A 26,028-nucleotide genomic window follows, 5' to 3' on the forward strand; every position below is an offset into this window, starting at 1 on the left:
GGACCGATTACAGGAGTCCTGCCCAGTGTGGGGACCGGGACCGATTACAGGAGTCCTGCCCAATGCGGGGGCCGGGACCAATTACAGGACAGTCCTGTCCAGTGCAGGGACCGATTACAGGACAATCCTGCCCAGTGCGAGGACCGATTACAAGACAGTTCTGCTCACATTGCGGGCACCAGGACCAATTACAAGCCAGTCCTGCCCAGTGCGGGGACCGGGACCGATTGCAGAACAGTCCTGCTCACAGTGCTGAGACCGGGACCGATTACAAGACATTCATGTTCACAGTGCTGGGACTGGGACCGATTACAGGACACTCATGTTCACAGTGCGGGGACCAGGGCTGATCACAGGACAGTCCTGCCCACAGCAGGGACAATAAAAGGAAAAAAAAACAAAGATAAAGACACTACAATCCAAACTGAAGTAAGGAAGGCAATTGGGCTGTCAGCCTATCTCCACCCAGTATATTACTGATTGTTCAATGAGGGACCTCCTGTTCCCCATCACTAAACCCCCTCCTTCTCTCCACCCACTGGCCACTTTCGGGACACTGATCACCCGTCCACCCCGATGCATCTCCAACCACGTGCTTCTCATTAACTAGAATGGAATTAGTCTGATACATGTCACTGACGTTCAGACTGGAGAAGTAGGATTGTACTCACCTGATGGCAGCCATTAAGTGTTTTGGGGTGATGGTTAGCAGCCGTTTGTCACCAGACGAGGTCACACGGCTACCCTGCTGCTGGCTGAAATACATGGGAAACGGTGAGGCATTTTTGGTAAAAAAAAACAGCAGTAATTATACCGGGAATGGAAGTAGGCTCGGTATGTGGGAGAGAAAAAGGACTTGGAGTTACAGGCTCACAGAGCATTTAGGGCACCTCGCCAGGTTGATAAGGCTGTGGAAAAAGCTAATAAAATTCTCAGTCTTATCACATGAGGGACAGAGTAAGAGATAATGCTGAGCCTGTATAACACCTTAATACAAAACCATAACAAGTTAAAATACTACATGCAGTGTTGGGCTCCACCCTATCAGAAGGATTACTGAGATTTGAGAGAGGGTACAGCACAGACTTGCTGGGATGCTGCCTGGTAAGAGCAAAAAAATTACAAAGATAGTCAAAACCTGGGGTCCTTTACATTCAATTCAGATTTTTCAGGTGACGTATTAGAAGTGTCTACAATTTATGGAAGTATGGTACAGGGTAGTTAGAAGCAGACTGTTTCCACTGATTGAGGGGGTCCGAAATGAGGGGCCAAGTTTAAATGCAAGAGGGAGGGAAAAACTGTAGAGTTGTGGCAGGGAATTCTTTTTCCAGGATTAGTCATTGGGCAGGTGAATGAAGGCATATGGCAACAGGATGACTAAATGTGATTCAGACTACTTGTTCAAGTGGGAAGTAACCACAGACTAGGTTAGGCTGGTTGTGCAGTTTGACCCATTTCCATTTATTTCTATATATTTATAGATGGAACAACAAACAGGGTAGGGCTCTTAGTTAAAATTAAACATCAGCAATCCCATACAGTTAAAGACTCGCATTTCTACAGAGCCTTTCACAACCTGGCTGACACAAAGCGTTAAACAACCAATTAGGTTTAAGTTTACTCAGGACTGTAATGTCAGAAACATTGACAGATGTGAGGGGATACAAAGGAATATAAAATGAGTGAAATTTATGCACAGGACAACTGAAGGCACAAGGGCAGGTCACACTGATATCCCCAGTCCTTCCACAGCTGCACTCCTAGAGCTGGTGTGGGAGGAGACAAGGTGGAGAAATGGGGTGAAAACAGATCAATAAAAAGATTTTAAAGCAGTGCACAGGATTTCTGGGCCAACAGGAAGCACTATCCTGATTTAATTGGATGAAAAAAGGCTGCAAATCCAAACTGCATAAACCACTGAGTGTGCAAAAGGGAAAAACCATTTGCATTTGACTGTTCACCAAATTAGCTCAAACCTACACAACCTAATTGAATAAAACATGGGGTCCATGATACACAAGAAACCATTGCCAACACTAGACTAGCTCTAGCAGCTTTCAAACTCCCTAGGCTCCCAGAGCTGAAGACATTTTTTAAAAACAGATTTTAGATACAGTCACAAACAGCCAGAACTGACCTCTTACGACGTCGTCCGTACAGCTCACGACGTAACTCCCGTGATATCGGCTTCAGATGCATGAAGTTGCAAAAGCCTCCTCGTGTACACTCACTGCAGAACAAAGCAAAGAATAAATGGCTTGGCAAAATGGTAAAAAGGCACCAAGTGCCAATAGCTTGAATCCTTTTGCACCCCAGGTCCTGCTCCTCCATCATTCCTGTTCTCACTGCCATACATTAGCTATGAGGTGGCAGAAGCCAAAGTTCTCATTCCTTTACTTGTCCTTGTTCCAACAATTGCTACAAGCCCGATCAAACCGTTTCAGAATGGAATTTCATGCCAGTTCCTCAATCTATTATAGCCGTTGTGAAACCACCTTCTTTAATTAAGGTTCTGGCCCTGCCTCAATTTCTCCTTGGGTTCAGTCTTCCTAAAGCCCCCAAAAGCACCGTGGGGCATTTCATTTCCTGGACAAAATTATAAAAGGGAGAATGTACTTGATAAATAGGTTTGAAGACAGAGTGCACTGATAAGTAAATGAACGTCAAGTCAAGAAACCCCCAATTTTCACCAAGGACAGGAGACATACCTAATCTGTAAGACAACGATGAAGAGGAAGCTGTGATATTGAGTCCAACTCCGGGCACCACACTTTAGGAAGGATGCGAAGGCTTTTGAGAATGTGCAGAAGAGATTTACTGGAATGCTTTCAGGATGAGGGATTACAGTTATGTAGGTAGCGGAGAAGCTCAGTTTGTTCTCCTTAGAGCAGAAAAAGCCAAGAGAAGATTTGAAAATTATGAAGAGTTTTAAACAGTAAAAAGAGAAACTGCTTCTAATGACTCATAACTAATGCACGTAAGATTTAGATGATTGGCAAAGAATCAGAAGTGTCATGTGGAAAAAGTTTTAAGCAAAGAATGATTACGAATTAGAATTTTAAAAAATTTGTTCATGGGATGCGAATGTGCCTTGCAAAGTCAACATTTATAGCCCATCCCTAATTGCCCTCGAGAAGGTGGTGGTGAGCTCCCTCGAACTGCAGACTGTAAGCACACTCTCAGTGCCGTTAGGGAGGGAGCTCCAGGATTTTAACCGCGGCAGTGAAGGAATGGCAATATATTTCCAAGTAAGTAACTTACTGTCAAACAGGGTGCTGCAAACAGATTCATTAATATTCAAAGGGAATTAGGTGAATATTTTGAAAAAAAAATTGCAGGATTATGAGGAAAGGGTGGGGGGGATTAGGACCAACTGCATTGTTCTTTGAAAGAGCCAGTGCAGGCTTGATGCACTCAATAGTCTCCCTTCTGCACTGTACTTTTCTGTGCAGGACATCACTGCAGGAATGCCTCAGGGTTGTGTCGTCAGCCCAATAATCGTCAGCTAGCTCGTCAATGACCTTCCCTCCATCCTAAGGTCAGAAGCAGGGATGTTCACTGACGATTATACAGTGTTCAGTATCATTCACAACCCCTCAGATACTGAAGCAGTCTGTGCCTGCAGCAAGACCTGGATAATATCCAGGCTTGGGCTGATTAGTGGCAAGTAACATTCATGCCACACAAATGCCAGGCAACGACCATTCCAACAAGAGAGAGTCTAACCATCTCTCCTTGACATTCAATGGCATTACCGTCGCTGAATCCCTCCACTGCCAACATCCCGGGGTTATCATTGACTAGAAACCTAACTGGACGATCCACATAAATGCTGTGACGACAAGAGCAGGTCAGAGGCTGGGAATTCTATGAGAACTCACCTCTGCTTCCCAAAAGCCTGTCCACCAAGGCACAAGTCAGGAGTGTGATAGAACACCCTCCGCTTGCCTGGCTGAGTGCATCTCCAGCAACACTTGAAAAGCTTGACACCATCCAGGACAAAGCAGCTGCTTGATGGCACTTCATTAAACATTCAGTCCTCCACCACTGACGCACAGGGGCAGCAGTGTGTGCCATCTACAAGGTGCACCACGGCAACTTACCAAGCCTCCTTAGACAGCATCTTCCAACAAAATAGCATAATTTAAAAAATGAAATGTCACAAGGAGCTTCACAGGAGAATTATAAAATAAAGTATGATATCGAGTCACATCATGACAAATTAGGTTGATAGCCAAAAGCTTGATCAAAGTGGTGGGTTTTAAAGAAGTGTCTTAAAGGGGGAAAGCGCGGACAAGAGATTTAGGGAGAGAACTCCAGGCAGCTGAAGGCATGGTCACCAATGGTGGAGCAATTAAAATTGGGCATGCTCTAGGGGACAGAATTAGAGAAACACATATCTCAATACGCTGCGAGGCTGGAGGTGTTTACAGAGATAATGAATGGAGAAGCCATGGCAGGGGAATTTGAAAACAAGGATGAAAATTTTAAAATTGAGGCATTACTTAACCAGGAGCCAAAATAGGTCAGTGAGCACAAGGGTAGGAGTGATAGGTGGTCAGGACTTGGTGCAAGGTAGGACATGGTCAGCAAAGTTTTGGATGACCTCCAGTTTACGGACGTGAGCGGCCAGCCAGCAGTGCATTGGAATAATTAAGCCTAGAGGTGATAAAGTCAGGAATGAGGGCTTCAGGCACGGTGGTGGCAGTGTCAGGCAATGCTACTGAGCTGGTGTTCTTAATGATGGCACAAATAGGTGGTTGGAATGTCAACTTGGGGTCAAACATGGCCTTCTGAACCCGTGACCACTACCATCTAGAAGGACAAGAGCAGCAGATAGATGGGAACACCACCGCCTGGAAGTTCCCCCCAGGTCACTCACCATCCTGACTTGGAAATATATCACCGTTCCTTCACTGTCGCTGGGTCAAAATCCTGGAACTCCCTCCCTAACAGCACTGTGGGTGTACCTACACCACATGGACTGCAGCGGTTCAAGAAGGCAGCTCACCACCACCTTCTCAAGGGCAGTTAGGGATACTCAATAAATGCTGGCCCAGCCAGTAATGCTCACATCGCCTGATCCAAGCGTCTCTTTTTGAAAAGTACAGAGGGAAGCTGTAAGCTTATCAAAGGAGGAGTCATACCTGAGACACAGCAAAAGTAGGAAGGTCAAAGAGTGCAAAGGGTTGAGGTAGGGAATTGCAGGGCAAAGTATCTGAGAGGGGAGGGATGAAAGGAGGCATAACGAAAGGAGGGGGGAAAGGAGGCTAGGAGGGATAAAGGGGAAAAAAATGGATACTGAAAAGATGGGCTGGTCCAGAGCGATGGCCAAAATGTGCACACAAATGGGTACAGGGAAAAGTCAAGTTACATAGGCCTGGGTACACAGCAATTTATTATGGCACATACATTGTTAATAGGAAATCTAGGGGAGGCGGTGACGTAGTGGTAATGTCATTGGGTAGTAATCCAGAGACCCAAGCTGATGTTTTGGGACATGGGTTCAAATTCCATGGCAGATGGTGGAATTTGAGTTCAATTGATTAACAAAATCTAGAATTAAAAACTAGCCTCAGTAATGGTGACCATAACAACTTATCATCGATTGTTGTAAAAGCCTATTTGGTTCACTAATGGTTCACCAAGGAAATCAGCCATTCTTATCTGATCTGACCTACATGAGACTCCAGCAATACCCTCTGAAATGGCCTAGTAAGCCACCCAACCCAGTACAAGAGCAATTAGGTATGGGCAACAAATGCTGTCCTTGCAGCGACACCCACATCATTGGAAGAATAGAAATAACAGGGAATAAACAGGAGCCAATAGGAAGTTAGAGATGTCATGGTAAAGTTGGTGTAGGTTAGGGTATCAATGAAGTGTGGTCCATGTTTGGAGACAGGTGTGTTAGGTTAATGAAAGCCAGAAGTTGTTTTAAAGGAGGATGCATTGTGAATAAAGATCCAGCAGGTGTGCAGAATTGATTGTAGGTTAAAATGACAATTGGAGAAGTTGAAAGTCATCATAAGACCCAGAAGCAGCAGAGAAACTTACTTCAGCCCAGGAAAATAAATCATTGGCCAGAAACAGTCTGTAGAAGCTGAATAACCAGTACAAGCAGTACTCCAGTTACATATACTCAATAGGAAACAACAATGGAGGGTGAAGGTTTAAGCTGATCATATTTAAAAACATGTAAGCTGAGTCAATCAGAGACAGCAGCTAAAGTCTTGCTCTGCTCCATGACATTTTTAAAATTCATTCACAGGACATGGGCTTCGCTGGCTGGGCCAGCAGTTATTGTCCATGTCAAAAATCATAAGCAACACCGACCATCCATTCAAAGAATTGTAAAACCCACCAAGAAAGTTTCAAATCACATGGCCCATTGAGGCCCCAGCATCACAGGTGTCAGTCTTCAGTCAATTCTACTATAATACCAATTTCACATGATGGGAAAAGTTTATAATGGAATGCCTAATTTGACTCTGTTCAATGGCCTCCAAGTGGGGAAATGAGGTGCCTCCCATCTTAGTGGGCAGGCTGATGTAATGTGTTTCATGGTCTGACATACATGGCCACAAGCACACTTCAGGTCATTACTCATCTCCCCTTGTGGAACCGGACCCATGTTGTTTGTACTCTTCTGCGGACTAGGTTGTGTGCTGACTACAAGGGAGGTTAGATCAGTGCTGAGCTATTAGTTTTTTAATGCAGCATGTGTCTATGATTCCATCCATTTGGATAGTGGTTTGATACCAGCTACACAAATGTAAGCTTTGTCCAAAATTTTTTTTAAAATTTGTTCATGAGATGTGAGCATTGCGGGAGAGCTGCCTTCTTGAGCAGCTGCAGTCCATGTGGTGTAGGTACACCCACAGTGCTGCTAGGGAGGGAGTTCCAGGATTTTGACCCAGTGACAGTAAAGGAATGGCGAAATATTTCCAAGTATTTATGTAAGTCAGGATGGTGAGTGGCTTGGAGGGAACTTACAGCTAGTGCTGTTCCCATCTATCTGCTGCCCTTGTCCTTCTAGATGGGAGAGGTCACGGGTTTGGAAGGTGCTGTCTAAGGTGCCTTGGTGAGTCGCTGCAGTGCATCTTGTAGATGGTACACACTGCTGCTACTGTGCATCGTACTGGATGGAGCGAATGTTTAAGCCAGTGGATGTGGTGCCAATCAAGCGGGCTGCTTTGTCCTGGATGGTGTTGAGCTTCTCATGTGTTGTGGGAGCTGCACTCACCCAGGCAAGTGGAGAGTATTCCATCACACTCCTAACTTGTGCCTTGTAGATGGTGGACAAGCTTTGGGGAGTCAGGAGGTGAGTTACTCACTACAGAGTTCCCAGTCTCTGACCTGCACTTCCAGCCACAGTATTTGTATGGCTAGTCCAGTTCAGTTCCTGGTCAATGGTAACCCCCCCAGGATACTGACAGTGGGGGATTCAATGATAGTAATGCATTGACCGTCAAGGGGCGATGGTTGGATTCTTTCTTGTTGGAGATGGTCATTGCCTGACACTTGTATGGCACGAATGTTACTTGCCGCTTATCAGCCCAAGCCTGGATATTGTCCAGGTTTTGCTGCATTTGGACATGGACTGCTTCAGTAGCTGAGGAGTCGCAAATGGTGCTGAATATTGTGAAATCATCAGCGAACATCCCCACTTCCGACCTTATGTAGCAGGGAAGGTCATCAGGTTGGTAACTAGACAGAAAAAATTTATCATGCCAAAAGAACAAAGGGAAAAGTAAGGAGTGGGCAGAAGATGTGATTCACCCATGGTCACTTGGCACCACAACTGCACCACCAACAATGCTTAGCCAGCTGGGAACTTGGCTCTGGAAAAAATACTAAAAAGGGAGGATGGAAATTGCAGAGGCCCTGGCCACAAATTTCCACAAGTGTCAGGCAATGACCAACTCCAACAAGAGAGAATCTGACCATCAATCCTTGACATTCAATGGCATTACCACCACTGAATCCCCCACTATCAACATCCTGGGGGTTACCATTGACCAGAAACTGAACTGGGCTAGCCATATAAATACCATTAAAAGTAAGGCTACAAGAAAAGTTCAAATACTGGGCATTCTGAAATGGGTATCTCACCTCCCGACTCCCCAAAGCCTGTCTACTGTCTACACGGCAAAACTCAGGAGTGTGATGGAATACTCCTCACTTGCCTGGATGAGTGCAGCTCGTTTTGTACTCATTCACAGGATATGAACTACTGGCTGGGCCAGCATTTATTGCCCATTGCCAGTCACCTTTGAGAAGGTGGTGGTGAGCTGCCTTCTTGAACCGCTGCAGTCCTTGTGGTGTAGGTACACCCACAGTGCTGTTAGGGAGTTCCAGGATTTTGATCCAGTGACAGTGAAGAAACGGCGATATATTTCCAAGTCAGGATGGTGAGTGACTTGGAGTGGACCTTCCAATTGGTCGTATTCCCATCTATCTGCTGCCCTTGTCCTTCAAGATGGTAGCGGTCATGGGTTTGGAAGGTTCAAACCAATTAGAAGGTTCAAATCAATTGATTAATAAAAAATCTGGAATTCAAAGCCAGTCTCAGTAATGGTGTCATGAAATTATCATCGATTGTCATAAAAACCTATCTGGTTCACTAATGTCCTTCAGGGAAGGAAATCTGCTGTCCTTATCTGGTCTGGCCTACATGTGACTCAAGACCCAAAGCAATGTGGTTGACTCTTAAATGCCCTCTGAAATGGCCTAGCCAGACACTCAGTTGTATCAGACTGCTGCTGAAAAGTCAAAAAAGGGAAAAAAAAAACTGGAACTAGAAATTGCAAGGACACACCCAGCCCTGTCGATCCTGCAAAGTCCTCCTTATTAACATCTAGGGGCTAGTGCCAAAATTGGGTGAGCTGTCTCACAGACTAGTCAAGCAATAGCCTGCGTAGTCATACTCATGGGATGATACCTTACAGGCAATGTCCCAGACACCAACATCACTGGGTATGTCCTGTCCCACCGGCAGGACAGACCCAGCAGAGGTGACAGCACTGTGATATACAGTCAGGAGGGAGTTGCCCTGGGAATCCTCAACATTGACTCTGGACCCCAGGAGGCCTCATGGTGTCAGGTCAAACATGGGAAAGGAAACCTCCTGCTGATTACCACGTACCGCCCTTCCTCAACTGATGAGTCAGTGCTCCTCCATGTTGAACATCACTTGGAGGAAGCAGAGTGGCAAGGGCGCAGAATGTTCTCTGGGTGGGGGGGACTTCAATGTCCATCACCAAGAGTAGCTCAGTAGCACCACTACTGACCGAGCTGGCTGAGTCCTAAATGACGTAGCTGCTAGACTGGGTGAGGGAACCAACAAGAGGGAAAAACACACTTAACCTCATGCTGGTTGTGGTTGACCCTTCATTGCCCTCTGAAATGGCCTAGCAAGCCACTCAGTTCTCAAGGGCTATTAGGGATGGGCAATAAATGGCGGCCCAGCCTGCGACACCCACATTCCATGAATGAATAAACAATAAAAGAATTCTGCCTGCCGCAGATGCATCTGTCCATGACAGGATCGGTAGGAGTGACCACCGCACAGTCAGTCATTGTGGAGACGAGGTCCTGCGTTCACATTAATAACCTCCATCCTGTTTTGTGGCACTATCACCATGGTAAATGGGATAGATTTCAGCAGATCTAGCAACTCAAGACTGGGCAACCATTAGCTGTGGGCCATTAGCAGCAACAGATTTGTACTTGATGAAAATTTGTAACCTCATGGCCCGGCCTATAACAAAAATCACAGAATTTTAACGGCACAGGAGGACGCCATTCAGCCCATCGTGTCTGCACTGGCTCTCCAAATGAGCATTATGACCTAGTGCCATTGCCCTGCCTTTTCCCCGAAACCCTGCACATTGTTTCTATTCAAATAATCACCTAATACCCTCTTGAATGCCTCAATTGAACCTGCCTCCACCACACTTCCAGGCAGTGCTTTCCAGACCCGAACCATTCGTTGTGTGAAAAAGCTTTTTCTCACATCACATTTGCTTCTTTTGCAAATCACTTTAAATCTGTGCCCTCTCGTTCTTGATACTTTTACGAGCTTCTCCCTATCTACTCTGTCCAGCCCCCTCATGGTTTTGAATATCTCTATCAAATCTCCTCTTAGCCGCCTTCTCTCCAAGGAGAACATTCCCAACCTCTCCAATCTATCTTCGTAACTGAAGTTTCTCATCCCTGGAACCATTCTTGTAAATCACTTCTGCACTCTCTCCAATGTGTTCACATCCTTCCTATAATGTGGTGCCCAGAACTGTACACAATATTCCAGCTGAGGTCTAATGAGTATCATATAAATTCAGCATAACCTCCCTGCTCTTGCACTCTATGCCCCTATTAATAAAACCCAGGATACTGTATGCTTTATTAACTGCTCTCTCCACCTGTCCTGCCACCTTCAATGATTGGTGCACATATACACCCAGGTCTTATCTGTCCTCTTGAAGTTCCACACCATCCTCCTCGCAGTTTACAACACTCCCAAGCTTTGTATCATCCGCAAACTTTGAAATTGTCCCCTGCACACCTAGATCTAGGTCATTAATATACATCAGGAAAAGCAAAGGTCCCAAGACCAACCCCTGGGGAACTCCACTACAAGCCTCCCTCCAGCCTGAAAAATATCCACTGACCAGTACTCTCTGCTTCCTATGTGACTAATTCTATCCCGATTAATTGTTTCTAGAATCTTGCCCACCACAGAAGTTAAACTGACTGGTCTGTAATTGCTGGGCTTATATTTCGAACCTCTTTTGAACAAGGGCGTAATGTTTGCAATTTTCCAGTCCTCTGGCACCACCCAAGTCCAGGGAAGACCGAGAGGTTATGGCTAGTGCCCCTGCAATTTCTACTCACTTCCTTCAATATCCTTGGATGCATCTCATTCGGTCCCGGTGCCTTGTCAACTTTAAGTATCGACAGTCTATTCAAAACTTCCTCATCAATTTTAAACCCTTCTAGTGACAGAGTTCCCACGTCTGTCACCATGGCCTGGTTAATATCTATCTCCTTGGTAAAGACGGATGCAAAGTATTCATTTAATACCTCAGCTGTGGCCCCTTCGTCCATTTATAAATTCCCTTTTAGGTCCCTAAACGACCCTACGCCTCATTTTACCACATTTTTACTATTTATATGTCTACAGAAGACTTTGAGATTCCCCTTTATATTGGCTGCCAGTCTTTTCTCATAATCCCTCTTCACTTCTCTAATATGCTTTCTCACCTCCCCTCTGAACCTTCTGTATTCCTCTTGGTTCTCAATTGTATTTTCCACCTGACACCTGTCACAAGCACACTTTTTTTTGGATCTTACTTTCAATCTCCTTTTTCATCCAGGGAGCTCTGGATTTGTTTGCCCTGTCTTTCCCTTTCAATGGATTATACCTTGACTGTGCCCGAACCAATTCTTTTTTGAAGGTAGCCGATTATTCAGCTACAGTTCTTCCTGCCAATCTTTTGTTCCAGTCTATCTGGCCCAGCTCCGTTCTTGCCACATCGAAGTCAGCTCTTGTCCAGTTAATTATTCTTATCCTGGATTTCCTATCGTCCTTTTCTATCATAATCCTAAAATATACAATACAATGATCACTGTCTTCTAAATGCTCCCCCACTGACACTTGATCTACTTGGCACACCTCATTTCCAAGAACCAGGTACAACAGTGTATCTTTTCTTGTTGGATTAGACACATACTGTAGAAAATTCTCCTGAACACAATCTAGGAATTTTTGCCCCTGTCCACCCTTTACACTACCACTATCCCAGTATACATTCGGGTAATTAAATTCACCCATTATAATTACTCTATAATACTTGCATCTCTTTGCAATTTCCCTGCACATTTGTTCTTCTACGTCCTTCTCACTAGTTGGCGGTCTATAGACTACACCGAGCAATGGAATCGCATCCTTTTTGTTCCTTAGCTCTAGCCAAATTGATTCTGTCCTTGAACCCTCTGGGACATCCTCTTTCTCCAGCACTGCAATGCTCTCCTTAACCAATACTGTCACCCCTCCTCCTTTCCTATCTTTTCTGAACACTTTGTACCCAGGAATATTTAACACCCAGTTCTGCCCTTCCTTGAGCCAGGTCTCTGTTATCACCACAATTTCCACTTGGCAATCTGCGCCTGTAACTCCCCAATCTTATTTACTAAACTCCATGAATTCATATACACGCATAGTAACCCTAATTTAGATTTTGTTACTTTCTCCCCTACCCCAACTTCAACTATTAGCACTAATATAGAGAATAGTAAGTTATCTGTCCCGCCCAGTATTTTGTGCACCCTCACTAATATTTTCTCTCAATTCCCACAACCTTGCCGAGTTAGCTTAAAGCCCCCCCAACAGCACCAGTAAAACACCCCACAAGGATCCCAGTCCCAGCTCTGTACAGGTGCCATCTCCCCCAGCGCCAGTCCCAGCGTCCAGGGAATCTAAAGCCCATCCTCCTGTACCATCTTTCCAGCCATGCACTCATCTGCCTTATCCCCCTATTTCAATCCTCACTGGCACGTGGTACTGGGAATAATCCGGATATTACTACATTTGAGGTCCTGCTTGCAAATTTTCTACCTATCTCCCTAAATTCTGATTGCAGGACCACATCCCCCTTCCTATCTAGTCATTGGTCCCAATGTGGACCACAACCTCTGGCTGTGGTGAAGCTTATGGCAGATACCAAGGGCTCAATACGGCAGAGTCCATAGAGCAGCATAAAAAGTGCAGAAGGGGGCTTAAAAAGGAAATTAGGAACGCTAAGAGAGTGCATGAGAAAGCATTGGTGGGTAGAATAAAGGAAAACCCAAGAGGGTTTTTTAAATATATAAAGAGCAAGAGAATAACTAGGGAAAGAGAAAGGCCAATTAGGGACCATGGAGGTAGTGTGCGTGGACCCGGAAGACGTGAGTACAGTCCTCAGTGAATACTTTGCGTCAGTCTTCACAACGGAAAAGGATGACACAGGTTTAGACATAAGGGTGGAGGACTGTGAAATATTAAAGGAAATTAACAGAGAGGTTCTAGCGGGTTTAGCGGCCTTAAAAGTGGATAAATCCGTAGGCCCGGAAGAAATGTATCCCAGGCTGTTGAGGGAGGCAAGGGAAGAGATATCAGGGGACCTCGCAGTAATTTTCAAATCCTTTCTGGCCACAGGTGAGGTGCCAGAGGACTGGAGAACTGCTAATGTTGTCCCATTATTAAAAAAGGGAGGAAGGGATAGACCAGGAAATTACAGGCCAGTCAGTCTAACTTCGGTGGTGGGGAAGTTACTGGAAAGAATTCTGAGGGACAGGATATATCTGCATTTGGAGAGACATGGATTAATCAGGGATAGTCAGCATGGATTTGTTAAGGGAAAGTCGCGTTTGACAAATCTGATTGAATTTTTTGAGGAGGTAACCAGGAGTGTTGATGAGGGTAATGCATTTGATGTGGTCTACATGGACTTTAGCAAGGCTTTTGATAAGGTCCCTCCTGGCAGACTGGTCAAGAAAGTAAGAGGCCATGGGATCCAAGGCAAAGTGGCACGTTGGATCCAAAATTGGCTGAGAGGCAGGAAGTAGAGCGTGATGGTAGAGGGATGTTTCTGTGACTGGAAGCCTGTTTCCAGTGGGGTTCCACAGGGCTCGGTGCTGGGGCCCTTGCTGTTTGTGGTGAACATAAATGATTTGGACTTAAATGTAGTGGGTATGATCAAGTTCGCGAATGACACAAGAATTGCTAGGGTGGTAAATAGTGAGGAGGGTAGCCGTAAACTGCAGGAGGATATCAATGGACTGGTCAGGTGGGCAGAACAGTGGCAAATGGAATTCAATCCAGAAAAGTGTGAGGTAATGCACTTGGGGAGGGCTAACAAGGCAAGGGATTACACTATGAATGGTAAGACCCTGGGGAGTACTGAAGATCAGAGAGACCTTGGTGTGCATATCCATAGATCCCTGAAGGTAGCAGTGCAGGTAGATAAGGTGGTTAAGAAGGCATATGGGATATTTGCCTTTATTAGCCGAGGCACTGAATACAAGAGCAGGGAAGTTATGCTGGAACTGTATAAAACACTGGTTAGGCCACAACTGGAGTACTGTGTGCAGTTCTGGTCACCACATTATAGGATGGATGTGATTGCACTGGAGAGGGTGCAGTGGAGATTTACCAGGATGCTGCCTGGGCTGGAGGGTCTGAGCTATAAGGAAAGATTGGATAGACTGGGGTTGTTTTCCTTGGAGCAGCGAAGGTTGAGAGGGGGGGACTTGATAAACGTGTTATAAGATTATGAGGGGCATAGATAGGGTGGATAGGAAGGCACTTTTTCCATTAGTAGTGGGGTCAATGAACAGGGGGCATAGATTTAAGGTAAGAGGTAGAAGGCTAAGAGGAGAGTTGTGGAGAAATTTTTTCACCCGGAGGGTGATGGGAGTCTGGAACTCACTGCCTGAAAGGGTGGTTAAGTCAGAAACTCTCGTGACATTTAAGAAGTATTTCGATATTCACTTACGTTGCCATAGCCTCCAGGGTTAGGGCCAAGCACTAGAAAATGGGATTAGTGTAGTCCGATCTTTGTTGACCGGCGTGGACACGATGGGCTATACGGTCTCCTTTTGTGTAGACATCTATCAGTCTATGAGTGCTCAGACTCCCCCAGAAGAATGTCCTGCAGTCGCTCTGTGACATCCTTAACCCTGGCACCAGGGAGGCAACAAACCATCCTGGAGCCTCGTCTACAGCCACAGAAATGCTTGTCTGCTCCCCTAGCCAATGAATCCCCTATCACTATAGCTCTTTCTTTCTTCTTCCTCCCCTCCTGTACAGCTGAGCCGCTCGTGGTGCCACAAACTTGGCTCTGACTGCGCTCCTCTGAGGAACCAATGCCCTCACCAACTTCCAAAACGGAAAACAGATTTGTGAGCGGGACCCCAGGGGACCCCTGCACTACTTGCCTACTTCTCTTGGATTGCCTGGTGGTCACCCATTCCCTTTCTGTCTCCAGGCCCTTAAGCTGTGGTGTGACCACTTCTCTGAACGTTCTATCCACGTAGCTCTCAGCTTCGCGGAAACGCCACAGTGACTCCAGCTGCCGCTCGAGCTCTGAAACCCAGAGCTCAAGTTTCTGCAGCTGAAAAATTCAAGGTAATCAGGAAGTGTCAACATGGTTTTGAGAAAGGGAAATCATGTTTAACCAATCTGTCATTCGGTAGCACAGAAGGGCAGAGCAGGCTCAAGGGCCCAAGTGGTCGGCTCCTGCTCCTAATTCGTATGTTTGTAAAATCAGAGAGTTGAATGCGTGTATCAAAGGCTGGTGTGGGAGGAATGGGTTTTGATCGATGGGCACAGGCAGCAGCACTGGGACAGAGGGAGCTGAACCGCTGGAACCAGTGTGCTGCAGATCATATAACTAGGGGGGGATTTGGAAATTTAAAGAGAAAATACATGGCAATCGTGTAGGGTAACAGTGCAGGCTTTTTTTAATTCATTCATTGGATGTGGGCATCACTGGCTGGGCCAGCATTTATTGCTCATCTCTAGTTGCCCTTGAGAAGGTGGTGGTGAGCTGCCTTCTTGAACCACTGCAGTCCATGTGGTGCAGGTACACCCACAGTGCTTTTAGGAAGGGAGTTCCAGGATTTTGACCCAGGACAGTGCAGGAACAGCGATATATTTCCAAGTCAGGATGGTGAGTGACTTGGAGGGGAACTTCCAGATGGTGGTGTTCCCATCTAACTGCTGCCCTTGACCTTCTAGATGGTAGTGGTCATGGGTTTGGAAGGTGCTGTCGAAGGAGCCTTGGTGAGTTCCCGCAGTTCATCTTGTAGATGGTACACACTGCTGCTACTGTGCATCGGTGGTGGATGGAGTGAATGTTTGTGGATGTGGTGCCAATCAAGTGGGGCTGCTTTGTCCTGGATCGTGTCCAGCTTCTTCAGTGTTTTTGGGAGTTGCACTCATCCAGGCAAGTGGAGAGTATTGCATTACACTCCTGACTTGTGCCTTGTAGATGGTAGACAAGATTTGGGGAGTCAGGAGGTGAGTTTCTCGTCGCACGATTCCTAGCTTTTGACCTGCTCTTGTAGACACAGTATTTATATGGTTAGTCCAGTTCAGTTTGGTCAATGGTAACCCCTCCCCCCCCCACCAGGATGTTGTTAGTGGGGGATTCAATGAACATCAAGGGGCGATGGTTGGATTCGCTCTTGTTGGAGATGGTCATTGTCTTACACTTGTGTGGTGTGAATGTTACTTGCCACTTGTCAGCCTAAGCCTGGATATTGTCCATGTCTTGCTGCATTTGGACATGGACTGCTTCAGTATCTGAGTCGCGAATGGTGCTGAACATTGTGCAATCATCAGCGAACATCCCCACTTCTGACCTTAAGATGGAAAGAAGGTCATTTATGAAGCAGCTGAAGATGGTTGGGCCTAGGACAATACCCTGAGGAACTCCTGCAGTTATGTCCTGCAGCTGAGATGACTAACCACCAACAACCACAATCATCTTCCTTTGTGCTAGTTATGACTCCAACCAGCAGAGATTTCCCCCTGATTTCCATTGACTCCAGTTTTGCTGGGGCTCCTTGATGCCACACTCGGTCAAATGCTGCCTTGATATCAAGGGCAGTCACTCTCACCTCACCTAGGGAGATCAGCTCTTTTGTCCATCTTTGAACCAAGGCTGTAATGAGGTCAACAGCTGAGTGGCCCTGGCGGAACCCAAACTGAGCATCAGTGAGCAGGTTATTGCTAAGTAAATGCCGCTTGATAGCACTGTTGATGACCCCTTCCATCACTTTACTGATGATCGAGAGTAGACTGATGGGGCGGTAATTGGCTGGGTTGGATTTGTCCTGCTTTTTGTGTACATGACATACCTGGGCAATTTTCCACATAGTCGGGTAGATGCCAGTGTTGTAGCTGTACTGGAACAGCTTGGCTAGGGGCGCGGAAAGTTCTGGAGCACAAGTTTTCAGTGCTATTGCCGGAATTTTGTCAGGGCCCATAGCCTTTGTATTATACAGTGCTTTCAGCCATTTCTTGATATCACGTGAAGCGAATCAAATTGGCTGAAGGCTGGTATCTGTGATGCTGGGGACCTCCAGAGGATACAGGGCAGTGGGACTAGTTATATTGCACTTGGAATCAGCTCAACAGACTGAAAGTCATCCTCCTGAGCTGTAACCATTCTGATTCTCTTCTGTGATTCTATGAAATTCCATGATTTTAGCATAGCTACAACACTTTTAATGAACAGCCTTTGATCTGCTTTTTTAAGGCTTAGACAACATTCAAATGCACTGAAGTGGCAGAATCAGTCATGGAAAAGCCCCAAAGCAGGATTTCTTCCGTTCATTTTACACTGAGCACACTACCACCCAGTGTAGAGACTGTGGAACTTCCACACAAAAATAATTCAGTCCACCAGAGGGCAGGAACAAAGCTGTTCAGAGGTGGAAAGCAGATACAGAATTCCACCCCATGGTACTTTTTGGAAATTATTTACTGTGCAAAAATAGTTATATATAACAATTATGTTTTTAAAATTCCAACAAGTGGTTTTGACAAAAACACACCAAGTAAGAACTCACACCTTCTATTGCACCTTTCACAGCCTCACAACAAATTCCTCTTGAAGTGCAGTCACTTATGTCAGCGATCGAATATCACAGACTTATCCACACATACGTCTCTAAACTAGAAATCAGCAGGTTCTCTTTTGGTTTCCCAATTTCCTTCTGTTACCCTCCTGAGTGTGACTATCCTGGAATACAGGGACTGAAGACACTGACTCTCCCAGGGGTAGTTACTATCAATAACCAGTCTTTTTAAAAAATTATTCATTGACAGGATGCATGTCACTGGAAAGGCCAGTACAGTAAGTCCCCATTTAATGCTGCCTGTTTAACATTGTTTCGCTTTAACATTGGTATGTTAATGGAGCCTGTATTCTTCTTTAGCATCGCGAGATTCGTTTAACGTTATTTCTCGCCGGTTTGATATCGGGCTGCGTGACCCAATGGGCACCTCCCGCCTCTCCCACCACCTGACTCTCTGACTTGTGGCCTCTCCAACTCTCTGACTCTCCATCTCACTGATCCTTCCTCTCTCTGAACCTCTCACTCCCCAACTCATCTGCTCACCACTTCCCTCTCAAACCTGATGGTGTAGAAGTGCTGAGCTGAGGCTGTTATAATCCATTTTTAAAAAATGTATGCAACAGTACAATATGGGAAACCAGGAATTAGTTTACTTTCGCTGCATAGCGCTGTCTGCTGTGCACATTTCTACCACTCCTCACTGCAGTCATGTTCCCAGGGTCGCATCCGCACAGCAGCTACTTATTTCCAGGGTCACATCTCAAAAACTCGCTAGTCCTGTGCAAACAATCTTCCTCCTTTCGATATCAAAGTCTAAACACAGCACAGATTTTTTTTTGGTGATTTGAGTTGAAGACTGAAGCCAAAGCAGCTCCTCTTTTCTCTTGCCTCTCATCTCCAGAGCTCTTGCTCACAACGAGGGTTCAGGAGAGGGAGGCTGCAGCAGGAGCATTTAAAACAAAAACACATGGGTTATAACAGCATCAGCTCAGCACTTCTGCACCATCAGGACTCGCACTTTCACAACTCCAGGGTTCCTGCACAGATCTGGATCTTGAATGGGAACGCAGGTTCCGAATAGGGAAAGCTGGGAAGCAGGAGGTTCGATGAGAAAAATGATCGACGAGACAGAGAGTCTGAGAATGGGCAAGGCTGCAAATCGGAGGTGGCAAGAGGAAGGGTCCACAGCGACCCAGGAGGGCGAGAGAGATGTATGATGATGTATGATGAGGTGGTTTGGGAATCAGACTCGGCAGCGAGCAGGAGGTAAGCAGAAAGCTATTATATTTCCTTCGTGTTTGGCAGAACCCAAAGTGACACCCTGTTTCCGTTCCGCCAGGGCCACTCAGCTCCTGACCTCATTACAGCCTTGGTTCAAACATGAACAAAAGAGCTGAACTCCTGAGGTGAGGTGAGAGTGACTGCCCTTGACATCAAGGCAGCATTTGACGGAGTGTGGCATCAAGGAGCCCTAGCAAAACTGGAGTCAATGGGAATCAGGGGGAAAACTCTCCACTGGTTGGAGTCATACCTAGCACAAAGGAAGATGGTTGTGGTTAGTGACGGAAGTGGGGATGTTCGCTGATGATTGCACAATGTCCAGCACCATTTGCAACTCCTCAGATATTGAAGCAGTCCAGGTCCAAATGCAGCAAGACTTGGGCAATATCCAGGCTTGAGCTGACAAGTGACAAGTAACATTCACACCACACTAGTGCCAGGCAATGATCATCGCCCCTTGACATTCAATGATATTACCATCGCTGAATCCCCCCACTATCAACATCTTGTGGGGTGGAGGCGGGGGGGGGGGGGGGGGGTTTACCATTGACCAGATCAAACTGAACTGGACTAGCCATATAAATACTGTGGCTACAAGAGCAGGTCAGAGGCTAGGAATCCTGTGGCAAGTAACTCACCTCCAGGCTCCCCAAAGTCTGTTCACCATCTACAAGGCACAAGTCAGGATTGAATACTCTCCACTTGCCTGGATGAGTGCAGCTCCCGCAACAAGAAGCTGGACACCATCCAGGATAAAGCAGTCCACTTGATTGACACCACAACCACAAACATTCACTCCATCCACGACTGACGCACAGTAGCAGCAGTGTGTACCATCTACAAGATGCACCGCAGGAACTCACCAAGGGTCCTTAGACAGCACCTTCCAAACCCACGACCACTACCACCTAGAAGGACAAGGGCAGCAGATAGATGGGAACACCACCACCTGGAAGTTCCCCTCCAAGTCACTCACCATCCTGACTTGGAAATATATCACCGTTCCTTCACTGTCGCTGGGTCAAAATCCTGGAACTCGCTCCCTAACAGCACTGTGGGTGTACCTACACCACATGGACCTCAGTGATTCAAGGCAGCAGCTCACCACCACCTCCTCAAGGGCAATGTAGGATGAGCAATAAATGCTAGCCTAACCAGCGATGCCCAGATCCCGTAATGAATAAAAAAAGTTATTTTATTTATCAATATAGAAACTTAACAATGTAAAGAATTTCAACTTACCAGCTGAATGTTCTTTTTCAGACGTGGAATGCCATACTGAACCGAACTACAGCAATCACATTGTTTTTAATTCGCTTAAAGTCGTTTCACTTAAAGCCACAATTTTCAGGAATGCATCTTCAACTTTAAGTGAGGACTTAAAAATGTATTTATTGCCCATTCCTTAACTGCCCTCAAGAGGGTGGTAGTGAATTACCTTCTCGAACTTATGCAGTCCGTGTGGTGTGGGTACACCCACAGTGCTGTTAGGGAGAGAGTTCCAGGATTTTGACCCAGCAACAGTGAAGGAACGGCGATATATTTCCAAGTCAGGATGGTGAGTGATTTGGAGGGGAATTTCCAAGTGGTGGGGTTCCCATGTGTCTGCTACCTTTGTATTTCTAGATGATAGTGGTCATAGGTTTGGAGTGCCAAAGGAGCCTTGGTGACTTGCTGCATCTTGTAGATGGTACACACTGCTGTACCTGTGGGAGGATTGACTGTTTAAGATGGTGAATGGGGACACCAAAGTGGCTTACTTTGTTTTGGATACTCCTGCTGCTTGCCATACTACATGATCGACACACCCACTGAAATCCAGACAAACTGTTGCCGAGGTTCCTGCTGAAGCTATAATTTCCCTTTGGTGTACAGCTCTGGAGTATTGTGCACAGTTCTGGGCGTCACATTATAGTGAACACATTGGAGAGAGTGCAGAAGAGGTTTACAAGGATGGTTCCAGGGATGAGGAACTTCTGTTACGAAGATAAATTGAATAAGTTGGGACTGTTCTTGAAGAGAAGGCGGCCAAGAGGAGATTTGGTAGAGATGTTCAAATTCATGAGGGCAGAGTAGATAGGGAGTTGTTCCCGCTCGTAAAAGGATCAAGAACAAGAGGGCACAGAGTTAAAGTGATTTGCAAAAGCAAATGTGATGCAAGAAAAAGCTTTTTCACACAATGAGTGGTTTAGGTCTGGAATGCACTGTCTGGAAGTGTGGTGGAGGCAGGTTCAATCAAGCCATTCAAGAGGGCATTAGATGATTATTTGAATAGAAACAATGTGCAGGGGTACAGGGAAAAGGCGGGGCAATGGCACTAGGTCATAATGCTCATTTGGAGAGCTGGTGCACATACAATGGGCTAAGTGGCCTCTTTCTGTGCCATTAAAATTCTGTGAACAGCAGGTGACAGGCAGGGGTTGAGTGATGGTACAACATCCTAAGAAGATCGTATGGGAAGCTAAAGAGATGGAAGAGTCAGGAAGATTGGGATTGTTCACTTAAATTATCTGGATGTCATTGGTAGAGGGAAGACAGGGTTTCCATGTTGGCATTTACTGATTGAAATCAGCTTCATGGTAGTCCACTGTATTTGGGCCAGGCTTTCATTTCTCTATTTATTTTTGAAGCTTTTTGGAGGCTAAAGACAGCAGTTCAGTAACTATTGAGAACACTCACCCCATTTCATACTGCCTGCAGCAGGCTTCTCGGAAGTCAGTCACTGGCGAGAGCTCTGCATGGATCGGTTGCCCATTGAACCAGCGATTGTTCAGGTCATTCACAGCCTTTTCTGCATCTTCTTCATGGCGAAACTGAAACAGGAGAAAAGTAGAGTCAGAGAATGCAAACAAGGATAGCTCAGTTCAGATACACTCAGCGACTGAAGATTCCAAAGGCAACATAGAGCAAAACACCCCACCAAAGCGCCAGTTCAATCGCACTCTCAATGCAACCGAGGACAGAAGGGGCAGTGTTTGAAAGTGTCCAAATTCTCACCTTTACATAGACATTTCCAACCAGGTGATCACCCAGATTGTCGCAGACATTCATCTCTTCAATTTCACCATATTTTTCCTCCATTTCCGTGAAGACCTCCTATCGACAAAAGACAACACAGCAGTTAGGCTTTTCATCAATGGGGGAGTTTAATTGCTGAAAAGACAGTCATGCTGTCAGAGCTTTTTGTTTTGCACTTATCAGGACAAACACAAGAATGCCAAATTTCAATGGCAACAACAATTTATACAGCATGATTGGCAAGTCAGCTGTGATTGGTTGAGACGTTGCCATGGCAAATGCACCAAGGAGCTATTGCTTTAGTTTATGCAAAAAAAGGTGCAATGTTTGGACATATTCCTTTTGCTTGCAGAGGACACGTCCCTGCATATCAATATATATAGCTTCCAGCAAGCCTGAGTGAGCTACATTGTGAGTCTGACTGATAATTTTAAATTGGCTGTTAGTGTAATTCTTAGCACTCTGGGGATTGTTCAGCAAGTGCTGTCCAATCACGGAATCACATCTAACATTAGACATTATGTTCTGAGTTTGCAAGCATGGCTTGGTCAGTACTGTGCCTGTTACAAACAGCCCAAAGCATGTGCTGTTTGATACTATCCACCAGTCATTGGGATGTATGGCCGACATACCTGACAACACACTGACACTGAAATTCATATACCAGTTTCGGTTATATTATCATCATCAGGTTCTGAACAATGAAATCAATCAAGTAGATGGGTTAAATGTGAGTGAGCACCTTGGGATTAATGACCACAATAGTTATTTTTTAATTCATTCACGGGATGTGGGCTTCGCTGACTAGGCCAGCATTTATTGCCCATCCCTAGTTGCCCTTGAGAAGTTTGAAGATTCAACTAGAAATGCAAAAAGGAAGTGTAAAAATTAGAACGGCAGATGAGATTAGGGCAGAATTTAAAAAGGTGATGAGCGAGCTAATTGAGGTGGAAAAGGGGATTAGCAAAGGACTGTAGGATAACATTGGGATGTTTTTGAAAAACATGCACACAATGGTACAGAATATACACTGCATTTAAAAATAAAGAAACCGCTAGCAGTTTAAGAATGCCACGGATAAATTAAATAGGATATACAACACAGTCTATTCAGCCCAGCCGGTCCTGCCGAGTGGTAGCATCAAAATCTTTCATAATTTTAGACACCTCTATTAGGGCACCCCTCAGTCATTTTTTTTCCCCCAAGAAAAGAAACTCAGCCTGTCAATCCATCCCCGATATGTATATCCACACATTTCTGGTATCATCCTTGTAAATCTTCTCTGCACCCTCTCCTGTGCCTCTATATCCTTATAACATGGCAATCAGAGCTGCACACAGTACTCAAGGTTCAATACAGGTTTAACGTAACTTCCCTATTTTTCAAATCTATCCCCCTAGAGATAAAACCTAGTGCTTGGTTTTTTTTAAATGGCCTTGATAATCTGTCATGCAACTTTTAGTGATTGATGTATTTGTACTCAGAGGTCCCTTTGTTTCTCTACGCCACCTAGACTTGCACCTTTCAATCATTAAATTAATTCCTCTTCTTCCCACCAAGATATATTACTTCACATTTATTTGTGTTGAACATTTCCCATTCTACAAGTTTATTAATGTCCTATCATTTTTGGAGTCCTCCTCAGTATTGACCATCTCCCCAAATCTGTTGTCATCCACAAGCTTAGAAATTGCTTTTTTGATTCCAAAGTCCAAACTGTTAATATAAATTGTGAACAGCAGTGGTCCCAGCACTGATGCTTGTGGAACACCACTTCCCACCTTGTACCACTCTCAATAACTACCCTTTACTCCCACTCTGGTTTCTGTCTCGAAGCCACCTAGCATAGAAATGTGAGAAACAACTTAAAAATGAGGAATTCCTATAAGAATTAGAGTAAAGAAAAAAGCAATTAAAATGAGAAAACAAGCTGAGCAGAATAAGGAAAGCCAAGGTGGAGTATGAGAAAAATTCAAATAGCAAAAGGAACAGTGAAGTATTTTATAGCAGTAAATAGAATCTTTAAAGACAAGGTTGGACCATCAGAGGGTTGTCTGTAGGCGATAACATTGGCAGCATTTTTTTTTAATTAAACACTAATGCAAAGTAGCTAATTAAAGAGAATATCAGAGAGAAAATGAATCCTGAAGGGGTTGAGAGCGATAAGCCTTATGATGCTAGATAAAAGGAAAATCTTAAATAAATTTCTTTGCTCAAAGTGAGACAATCCACCAAGTCAGGACATATCCAAAGATCCCAAACAGTTGTATATAGTTAGGCTCAGTGCTATGAAAGAACTGGGGTTTTGAGGGGCAGAAAAAAGCCCAGAAAACATTAAAGGCAGCATCTCTGGTTAACGGTGTCTAAAAAAAAAAGTCATGTAATTCATGGTTTTATCTCAAGAGGTATAGTATAAAAACCATGGGTAATTTTAAAAAATTTCTTTCATGGGATGTGGGAGTTGCTAACAAGGCCAGCATTTGTTGCTTATCTCTAATTGCTCTTGAACTCAATGGTTTTTCATAGGCCATTTCATAGGGCAGTTAAGAGTCAACCACATCTGGGCCTGGAGTCAGATTTAGGCCAGGCTAAGTAAGGATGGCAGATTTCCTTCCCCGAAGGACACTAGTGAACCAGATGGGTTTTTCCGACCGTTGATGGTTTCATGGTCACTATTACTCAGACTAGCTTTATATTGCAGATTTATTAATTCATTCAATGAGTCAATTTATTTTAAATTCCACCAGCTGCCGCTGTGGGATTTGAACCTGTGTTCCCAGGGTTTTAGCCACTAGTCCAGTGACATTACCGCCATGCCAGTGTCCCCCCCAGAACAGCCAATAGGAAACCATTAAGTTAAACTAAGTTAGAGTACTGGGAGAAATATTGGGCTGAATACTATTGGAAGAATATTGACGCTTTTGAGAAAAGTAGCACAGATTCACTGGAATGATGCATGGTTTAAGGAAATACAAATAGTCGTTTGGTAGTACAGAACGTGAGAATTGCTGAAAAAAGACATGCTGAAGCTTTTCGTCATGCACTCATCAGGACATTTCGTAAGAATGCCAATATAAAGGGAAAAAACAATTTATACTTTATGAGAAGAGAGTGCTGATTGGCTAGCAAGTGTTCTTTCTGTCTGCAAAGAACAGGGCCCTGTGCAGTAATACATGTAGCTTCCAGTACATGCAAATGCGCCACACTGTGAGCACAACTGATAATCTTAAATTGGTTGTCAGTGTAATTCTTAGCATATTGAGGATTATTTAGAAAATGCTGTCCAATCGCAGAATAACATCTAATGTTGGACACTGTGTTTTGAGTTTTTCAAGCTCGGGCTGGTTGGGTAGGGTAGGGTCTGTGCCCTGCCCGTTGTGAACAGTGGCTGGGACATGCTGTTTGATACAATCCGCCAGTCTTTGGGTTGTACGGCCTACATACCCAGCATCACACTGGCACTGAAATACATATACCACATTACTCATTTATGTGACGGGCAGAACGTCTTTTTAGCTTGACGGCAGCATCCTGTTAGTGGCAGATACCAATCATGTTACTGCTGCATAGTAGCAGCGTGAAACAACTAGCTGCTTGTTGCTCAAAGTTTTGAGATACCTTGCCCTTCCAGAGTAATCTGAGGTAGACTGGGCACTTTTCAGGGCCGAAAGTGATGGCCTTGGGCCCGTTCATGAGTTTGAGAGATATACAGCGTGAAATGATCTGATCAGGGTAGCCATTATCCTGCAGGATGTTTCTGGTGCCCCTATTTCAGCGTCAAACTTGCATGGTGAGCAAATGGCTCAGGCCCTATTTACAAGGTTGCTGATAAGACCCATCTGACGGTGTGTGGAACTGTAAGAATCCCAAAGCGTATATTGACCAGTGAAGGTAGACCGTGGTAGAGAACCCCTGGCAGATTTCTCAACTAGTGCATTAGGAAGGGGAGTCCATTTGACTGTTCCATTTCAAAGGTGAATTTGAGCGCAGGATGGAGCACATTAAGCCATGTAAGGAAATTGTTACATGCAGCTGCAGATTTAAATATAGTGAACATGGGGGAACATTTAGGAGTCAATGATCATTGTATCGTAAGATTTA

At 45.1% G+C, this 26,028-nt stretch overlaps 1 protein-coding gene across 2 annotated transcripts in view; it reads right to left on the reverse strand.

Moving 5' to 3' along the window:
* The window catches only part of u2af1 (U2 small nuclear RNA auxiliary factor 1), a 72,145-nt gene that overhangs the window by 3,352 nt on the left and 42,765 nt on the right, over nt 1-26,028 (reverse strand). Inside the window, exons 5-8 of one of the 2 annotated variants that reach the window (XM_078560422.1) lie at nt 21,907-22,005; nt 21,589-21,722; nt 2,138-2,230; nt 672-755 (exon numbers count right to left, since the gene is read on the reverse strand). In XM_078560422.1, coding sequence (XP_078416548.1) covers nt 672-755; nt 2,138-2,230; nt 21,589-21,722; nt 21,907-22,005 — 410 coding nt within the window. The remainder of the gene's footprint in view (nt 1-671; nt 756-2,137; nt 2,231-21,588; nt 21,723-21,906; nt 22,006-26,028) is intronic. The other variant, XM_078560423.1, reaches the window with a different exon arrangement.

Source organism: Cetorhinus maximus, chromosome 16 (genome assembly GCF_964194155.1).
Source record: "Cetorhinus maximus chromosome 16, sCetMax3.hap1.1, whole genome shotgun sequence".
Classification (NCBI taxonomy): domain Eukaryota; kingdom Metazoa; phylum Chordata; class Chondrichthyes; order Lamniformes; family Cetorhinidae; genus Cetorhinus; species Cetorhinus maximus.